The 9001-nt window shown below is 44.5% G+C and overlaps 1 protein-coding gene across 8 annotated transcripts in view; it reads left to right on the top strand.

The window, feature by feature from the left end:
- The first annotated feature begins 333 nt into the window (after positions 1–333).
- The window catches only part of celf6 (CUGBP Elav-like family member 6), a 103140-nt gene continuing 94472 nt past the window's right edge, over positions 334–9001 (top strand). For all 8 annotated transcript variants that reach the window (XR_013123659.1, XM_076986222.1, XM_076986215.1 and 5 more), the window contains exons 1-2: positions 334–619; positions 5776–5858. Coding sequence is in view for 7 of the 8 variants with exons in the window: in XM_076986222.1 (XP_076842337.1) it covers positions 370–619; positions 5776–5858 (333 nt within the window). In the remaining variant the exon portion in view is untranslated. The remainder of the gene's footprint in view (positions 620–5775; positions 5859–9001) is intronic.

The following is a 9001-nucleotide window of genomic DNA, read 5'->3' as shown; positions in this document are numbered from 1 at the left end:
AAAACGGCACGCAGAATGAAAAACATATAGCAAACAATCACAGAAACCTTGTAAACTGCGTAAGGTGAAAAAGAGAGAAAGCAGGAACAGGAGACTAAGTGAAGAGAAAGGGACAAGCGACAGAGACAGAAATAAAGAGAGGAGTGTGCAGTTGGCTTACGATACAGAGGGGAAGGGAAGAGAGTGAGAGCGAGGGAAAAAGGGAGCTTGTGTGTATGCGAGAGAGGGGGGGACACAGCGAGAGGGAGGGAGGGAGAAAGTGAGAGAGAGAGAGAGAGAGAGAGAGAGAGAGAGAGAGAGAGAGAGAGAGAGAGAGAGAGAGAGAGAGAGAGAGAGAGGGAGAGCGAGCCGCTGGCCCATTGAAGAAAGATGGCTACAGTGACGGCGAACGGAGTGCAGCAGGAGAATGGCTTCAGCACTACGAACAGCTCCGGCAGAATGAACGGACTCACGATCGGACAGAGCACTATTCCCATGAAGGACCACGACGCCATCAAGCTTTTCATCGGACAAATACCGCGGAATCTGGAGGAGAAAGACCTAAAACCGCTCTTTGAGGAATTTGGGAAGATATACGAACTCACCGTGCTGAAAGACAGATTCACAGGAATGCATAAAGGTCGGTTAAATGTTCACTTCTTTTTGCTGTTGAACACACAAAAATCACAAAATGCTTGTTGTTGTTGTTGTTTATTTGTTTTTCTTTTTATGGATTACTCAGAGGTTAGAACCTAAATCCTGTCGGACATACGTAGAACTGGTCTATTGGTCTCTCGCTTTCTCTCTCTCAATGTGTGTGTGTGTGTGTGTGTGTGTGTGAGGGTGGGTGTGTGTAGTGTGTGTGCGTGCGCGCGCGCGCGTGTGTATTTAAGTACATGTGTCCATGCCTGCTCCCAGTCCGCCCTCTTTCCCACATCCACGTGAATAGCTACTACTACCCAAAAGGCTCCGTTCCGTAGCGTATTTACGTTGACGAGCGCGTGCAGAGAGCTTAGTTAGCGGGAAATACGCCACGCGCCGGTGTAATCTTTGGAACGAAGTGCCGATATGTTGTCAAGTCATGCCACCCAATCAAACTTCAGACTGAAACTTAGCAATTAAAATAATTGAAAAAATCGACAACCTGTATTTCCAACGGCGGGTTATTTTAGAAGATATTGATTTGTGACATTATTTTTGCGTGCGTTGTTTAAACATTTCATTGCACGCAATAAATATCTCTAAAATGCTCTTGCCTTTGTTGGTGGACACAAAATAATAGCCCAACAGATCGCACGTGAGCGCATAGCTGTATATTGCAATTATACAATTATTTTTTTTAAGCGTGGAGTTAGTGGAAAGAAAGAAAGAAAGAAAGAAAGAAAGAAAGAAAGAAAGAGCCCAAAACACAAAGCCAAGCAAAGTTGTAGGGAGTGTTGGTAACAAATGTAACAGATAACACTTTTAACTGACGCATTAAAATAAAATTCCTAATTATTAAGAACCATTTTTGCTATTCGCACTACTGTAGGCCTTCGAATTACGAGTTCAGGAAATACACTTCATTGAGAGTGGACAGGTTACCCAGGTATTGTTATGTGAACAAACAACGAGCACAATACAGCGACGTTACAGTATAAAATCACATCTTAATTGACAAGTACTGAAATACATGATGTTAACCTGGATTTTAAACTTGGACTATATTGGACTATAAGCATGTCTGTATTTTTTATCCATTCTTTGAATTTGTAGAGGGACTTAAACGAGTCTTTATTAGGTTACTTATTGTCTGTCCCTCTCCACCTGTAGTCTCCTAATCATCATAGCAAGAACTCGCCCCAGAGGAATCGCTATCAGTTAAAGTGCGTATACAGCGTTGCAATAAAACGGTTAGTTTACATTAATAGGCCACAAGTAGTCTTGGGGTTGTCAAGAGCTATTGGGGCGTGATGCATAGCATAGATATGACCCAGTGAATAACAGGTTTATGTTTACCCCTCCAGTGGGGTTAAAGTTTCTCTACGCACAACATTTGTCGTGAAGCCAACCGTCAGTCACGGCAGCTGACTTAATCCATATGATTCTCCACGACTCGCTCCGCCGCGCCACAGTGATCGATTAAAATAATACGCCGAGTTTGTTTGGACCTGCCCTCGATCGTCTATGAATGTCAACAAGCTGACATCGTTTGTTTCAAGGAGAGCGACATTGCCAAAGCAAAATACTACTTTTCAGGCACTATGCATAGTGGAAGGAAAAAGTTGACAACTTTAGGCCCATACGTGTAGACCCGGAGCCTGATGAGTTGGAATATCTTTCGCTAATATTCCTTTAGGTAACCCACCCAACTGCACATGTGCAACTCACACACGCTGCGCTGAAGGCAAGTCATAATGACGCTAGTTATCTTCCCAGAAGGCCTATGGCAAAGGAGCATGTATTGAATTTTTTTTTGTCAGCTTCTAAAAGTATTTGGACACACACTACTGCCTTCAATACGAGCTCAATGCACATTTTGCCCTTTTAAATGCATATTTAATCTAATATGGTTGTTAATAGAAACATTGCTCACTTTTTAATATTGTTCAACCATGGCTATAATGCCATAAAACACAGTACTAGGTTTACTTGTTCATCGAAAGATTGCGAAAATATTTTAAGACATTCTGCACTTCCATGTGCAAACGTATCACCGTATGAAGGTGCAATAAACATCATCCTGACGGAACATCTCATCTGATTTTTGGTAGCAGAGTTTATTTGTGCTAGTTGTGAATCACGCTATGGACTGCAGCTTAAATGAGTTTACGGTTGTTTTGCAATGCTGTGGTTATTGCAGCGTGGGTCATGGAAGCTTATAGACTTCACCTGACACTTAAGTCTCAGCCTACTGTTATGTAAAGCACTCCAGGCAGGGTGAAGCACAGAGTGGTGAAGACTCCCATGTCACACGTACTTCATGAAGATAGAATGCCATTTACCAGCACACCAAAGCAGCCCTCGAACAATTTATCCAAAAACCCCACATGTCTTGCATGAAGTATAATTAGAAATGAGCCCTTGTACTTCCAGGTCCATGAATAGGTCCACCGCCCCCCGTCGTGGTCATTTTAGCTGGGCAAGGGCAACGAAGCAATGTGCGTCTGCCTGGGTCTGCCGTGACCCACTCCAGGTGCCCAGGCGCCCGAACGCGCTTCCGTGGGTGTCGACCTCGGCCGTGTGGCGTTTCATTTTATCTTTCATTATCTGTGCCCCTGGTAGGCCCATGTAAATGATCTAATTGGCTTTAAAGAGCCGCACAAATTGACTCGATCACGCACAAAGTACTAAAACGTGGGAGGAAAGGCAGTAACTCTGGACTGATGACTCGGCCGAGCCTGGTTAGACAGCATACCGAGTCAAGGAGCGACTCTGAGTTGTTATTTCTTCCAGAACATTACTTATGTTAGTCTTTTGCCGCCTATCCCCTCCCTCGTTCCTGTCATCCCTCTGAAGAAGAACGACAGTTCTTGGCACAGTCGCAGCGGCTGCATAATGTAGTCAAACTTATTTGAATGACAAATGAATCTGTGGCAGTCTGTGAAATGTGGGTGATTTCCTGTGTGTTACAACGGTTTATGAACATTTACAGTTATTTGTGTCACGTCTATTAATAGCATAACCAGCATAACAAAGTCTACCTGTATTTTTAGCGATCATGTGAGCTTTGAGGTGTGGGTTTGTTAGTACGGTTTCTATGGTCTATGAAATTGCAGGCAATGCAAAGTTAGGACACGTAAGACGTAAGGACAGGATCGGGTCAGAAAGGCTGGACGATGTGTTCCCAGGCCATCTGAACAGAGTAATGCCAGGCAAGATTCAGATGACCTTTCCAATTATTTGGTTGAGTGAACACGTGCACAACGGCCTGTCCGATCACTGCAAGACAAAGAGGGTTCAGTGACAGATTGAGTATTTCAGGATTTGCTGTTGATTAGATAGCAGGGAAATGTGAAATGCATAAGTTATGCATACGTTTGATGCTATTTTGCGATTGGAGACATTTACTGATGGCAAGGGTGATTAATTGAAGCAAACGTTTGGGTCTAGGTCCGTTTTGGTAGCCTACTGCAGAATAGAAACTTCTACACCCCTCGTGAATTCCACAGGGTTTCTTTAAATAATGAATCACCAGTATTGCATCCTGGAGCTTGATTGGTTTAAGACAACAGGAGCATCAGCAAGGTACCGGAGTGATGCTGCTATATTTAGATAATGAAAGACTTGGAAGAGACCATTCTGAAGATAATTTAATTATCCTGTATTTAAGCAGTCGTCTCCTTCTGTCTTATGCCTTTTCTTCTGCATGTTCCTATAGGGTGGGGAGGGTGATTTGTCTGGGACAGGCTGGGTTTGAACTTCTACCCCCTCAGCTATGTCGTAAAAACCAGAGACACTGTATGAGTGTGAATCTTAATAATGTGTCTCTGTCCACTGTGGCATTATTAGCTGGACTAAAGATGTGGACTAGCGTTCTTTATAAAACATATCTGCTTTGAAACTTGTGCTTCCTTGTTGGTGTGAGTTCAGGTGTTCATTTTAATACATCTCAGTCTTTTATTATTATTTTTTTCTTTGATCAAGATTTTTGAACATTATCTAGATTTACATAGTAAGGAAGTATTGTTGTGATGATTAACATATCTACATACGTCCAGGAGACATTACATATTTTTTAAATAAAATTTAAATGTCCATATGTATAATTTGAATGTAAATTAAATCAGTTTTGTTCAAGAACCTGTTTATTGTATTGCAACAATTACAACTGCGCATAATGCAAATTAAGCTACATTTCAACTAGTTTTCTTCTGACATTTCATCTCACTATTTAAATGTATTTAACATCTCAAGTGTTTTGCTACACAAACATGTTGATATAGTTTGAGTCTCAATTTTTTTTTGCACTTTTACTTTTTTTGTGATTGCGTTTGCACGGCTGCTTTTGACATGTATCTAAAAGCCAGTTTACCCAGTGATCATGACACAGGGGCACTGGTGACCGGAGAGCCGGCCTGGACGTAACCGTGGCTACTGCAATTGTTTTCATCGCAATTAATTTATTTCTTTTGATAAATCTAGTATTGTGGTACTGGACAGTTAGTGGATCAGTGGCATCAGAAGCCTTGCGCGAAGACACAGAAAGGCTCAGTGACCGGACTGACGATGGATACGTGTCTTTCCTGTTGTGCACCGACATGCTTGCAGTAGTGGTGCATGGGAGCTCCCCTGGCTGCTTGCCAGGAGCTCGGGCTTTTCTTTCAGGACTCGCGGGTGCTGTTGATGGCTGCAGTCCCTTGGGAAAAGCACGGTAGCAAACTTGAAAAGATGCTGGCCACTGCAAAAGCAAAACTCTCATAGAGGAGTCACCCACTGCCAGCTCACCTGGTCTCTGGGGAGGGAGTAGAGGCCTGTGTTAGACGGAGATGCTGCAGAGATATAAGCCCGTTATTCAAATGGTTTTACACATGGTGTGGCTGCGGATGTGTATACTGAAATCTTTTGAACAGGTTTCACTGATGATTTAGTACAAACTTGGTATTTGAGTTTTCCCTTTCAACACTAGTAACTTGATTAAGACAAAGAAAGAAAGAGTAAAAGAGCACTGGCTGGAGAATCTTTTGATCACCCTTAGGCCTGTGGAGATGAAGCTTTTCAGAATGCGAAAACCACCATCCTCCATTGACTTGCTGCCTGGATGTTTGTTTCTGTGTGTGTGTGTGTGTGTGTGTGTGTGTGTGTGTGTGTTTGCAGGATGTGCCTTTCTAACTTACTGTGCCAGGGAGTCTGCACTGAAGGCTCAGAGCGCTCTTCATGAACAGAAGACTCTGCCTGGGGTAGGTTCCCTCGCTTTCTTCCTCTCTCTTTTTTGTTCGCTATCCTTCGCACGCCCTCTCCGTCTCTCTCTCTCTCTCTCTCTCTCTCTCTCTCTCTCTCTCTCTCTCTCTCTCTCTCTCTCTGTCTCTCTCTCTCTCCCTCACTCCTTCTCCTTCTCTCTTGCTCTCCCTCCTTCTGTCTCTCCATTGCACTGGGCGATGGAGTCCTTAGCTGAACCCATAATCTAACCAAAACAAAGGATGTCAACAGAGGGGCCGGCATTGCCAGAGCTGATTGGATGTGTGCCATGCCTGCTCAGTCTCTATGCAGTCTGATCTCTCTCGTCTCTTTAATAATGCTCCATGCAGGCTTGTCTTCGCCTTGCACGGCTATGCAGGCGTACTCCTACTCCATAGCAAACCTCTCTAGTTGTCAGAATAGCCCCGGTTTTGAAAATACTCTTATGCAGCAAAAAAACCAAAAAAACAAAAACCCAAGGTAATTTTATGAACTACCTGTCCTGCACTATATGTAAATGAGGCAGGCCTTCTGTCCCCTCCCCCTCGATGCCATGATCCTTCTTCCTTATTAGAAGTGTCTGTGGCATAAACAGGGATCTCAACCCCACGGTCTGCTGTCACTGGCTCGATTCTGACATACTCACCCCTTTCATCTGCTGCTGACAAAGAGAGGTGTGGCTGGTATGGCACTGAATGTCTTCCATCTACACACAAACACACTCTGCAGGCCTTATGCATACACACACACACACACACACCCATGCCTACACCCTTGATCTTCAAGGCTGCAAAGTCCTCCGCGATGTCGTGCGTGTCAAAGACTTTCGGACCAAATGTTCATTGGTGTTAAACCTGGATCATCGGCTTTGGCTGTGGGCCAGCAGGAGGTGAGGGAGGTGAGGGAAAGTGGCCGTGTCAGCGCAGACGTGGATGGAGCCTCGTCGCTCCCAGCCCCGAGGCACTGCTCCCAGCCCCACCGTGCCCGCGGGCATCCTGCTCCTCCTGGCCACGGCCGAGGAGGACATGCTGGTTCGCAGGTTTTGTGGCAGACTATTTGATATGATGTTGCATTGACCAGGTCACAGGGCATTATGGGTGTCCCATTATTTCACTGTTTTTGTGCCATTTTCATGCCAAATTTGGACTGTTTAATGCTCATGCCTGACAGCCATTTTTTAAAGATTTTGAAAAGCCGTTTCATCAATGGACATGAAACATCCCCTCCCTCACCACACTCCTCATAGTATTTATAGGATATAAAATCAAGCATATATTCTGCAAATTCATTTGTGTGTATTTTGTGTCTGTATGTGTGTGTGTGTGTGTGTGTGTGTGTGTGTGTGTGTGTGTGTGTGTGTGTGGGTGTGTCTTTGTCTGTATATGTGTGTGTGTGTGTGTGTGTGTGTATTTTGTGTGTGTGTGTCCAAGTCCATATATCCATTTCTTTTCTTTCCTTGTCTTTTCTTTTCACGCTTCTTGGCACCAAGGCTAATTAGTTCTCGTTGCATGAGTGTAACAGGCTTGTTAAGTCGAACTGTACAGACCTGAAATGCCAATTAAAGAGATCTCTGTGCATCTGAATCTCTCTCACACATTGTATTTAAGGAGGTCTCTCTGTGTCCGCACATCTCTCTCAATCGTCATGTTTAAGGAGGTCTCTCTGTGTCCGCACGTCTCTCTCACTCGTAACGTTTAAGGAGGTCTCTCTGTGTCCGCACATCTCTCTCACTCATCATGTTTAAGGAGGTCTCTCTGTGTCCACACGTCTCTCTCACTCATCATGTTTAAGGAGGTCTCTCTGTGTCCGCACGTCTCTCTCACTCGTAACGTTTAAGGAGGTCTCTCTGTGTCCACACGTCTCTCTCACTCATCATGTTTAAGGAGGTCTCTCTGTGTCCACACGTCTCTCTCACTCTCGCATTTTTTATAGATCTTGCAAATTGTCGTTGTGCAGTGTTCAAAAGTATTAGTTTTACAAAATATTTTTCAAAACTATATTAGTATTTTTCTCTTTATTTGTCCAGAACTTCTTTTCAATTCAGGGTTGGTGCCCCACCCTTTGCTACAGGTTGAAATTTTGCTGATTGTCTCACTGTGCTCAGAGACACGCTTCTTCTGAGAGTTCGGCACATTGGAATCTCGATGTTCTAATTTCTAAGGCTCTTTTAGAAGGGCCTCTTTCCCTCAAGTACTGAGTGTTATTTAATGTGCTCCTATCTGCTGGCCCATGAGGCCCTACTGTGTGCATGAGTCTGTGCTGTGAGTCCATGCCGACGGTCAGCCGTGGCACAGTACTGTCAGCATGACATCTGATCGGCGAAGTCTGGGAGCTGGGCTAGATGCGTGTGCATTTCTGTGTGTGTGCATTCAGACATGCAGAGATGAAGAAAACACAGAAAGACAAAAGGCAAGGCAGCAGTGCTGAGATGAGTGAAGCTTGATCCGGCCCTGCGACCAGACTTATCAAACAGAACAGCTAATCACACATGAACGAGCACCCAGACTCCCTCTCTCACACGCTGCCCCTCTCACTCTAACGCCACACTCTCTCTCTACCCTGCCTCTCTCGTGCACTCTCTCTCTCTCTCTACCCCATTCTATCTCTCTTTCCCACACACACACACACACACACACACACACACACACACACACACACACACACACAGCCGAAGCATGTCCATAGCCTGTAAACATGCATGTATCCAAACAAACAGTGACAGCAGTGATGTTGCTTCACTCTCAGCCCAGAGATTTCAGTTAGTAAGACACATCTGTGAATCGATTGGTCACTTTTAGGGGTCAGGCTGAAGGCATAGTGAGAACACACACACACACACACACACACACACACACACACACACACACACACACACACACACACACACACACACACACACACACACACACACACACCCTCAAAAGAACAGCCTGTTCATCAACATGTTGAAGGGATTAACTGCGCTATTCCCATCTTATCATGCCTCACACTGTAGAGTGACCTTGGTGCTGTTTAGATCCTGATTAAAAGAACAAGAGAGAGAGAGTGAGAGAGAGAGTGAGAGAGAGAGAGAGAGAGAGAGAGAGAGAGAGAGAGAGAGAGAGGTGGAAGGAAATATTGTACAGTTTTCATCAAATAAGGCTAT

The sequence above is a fragment of the Brachyhypopomus gauderio genome, chromosome 2, assembly GCF_052324685.1.
Source record: "Brachyhypopomus gauderio isolate BG-103 chromosome 2, BGAUD_0.2, whole genome shotgun sequence".
NCBI classification, from domain to species: domain Eukaryota; kingdom Metazoa; phylum Chordata; class Actinopteri; order Gymnotiformes; family Hypopomidae; genus Brachyhypopomus; species Brachyhypopomus gauderio.
Note: the sequence above shows the minus strand (reverse complement) of the source record. Positions and strands in the feature narration are given on the sequence as shown.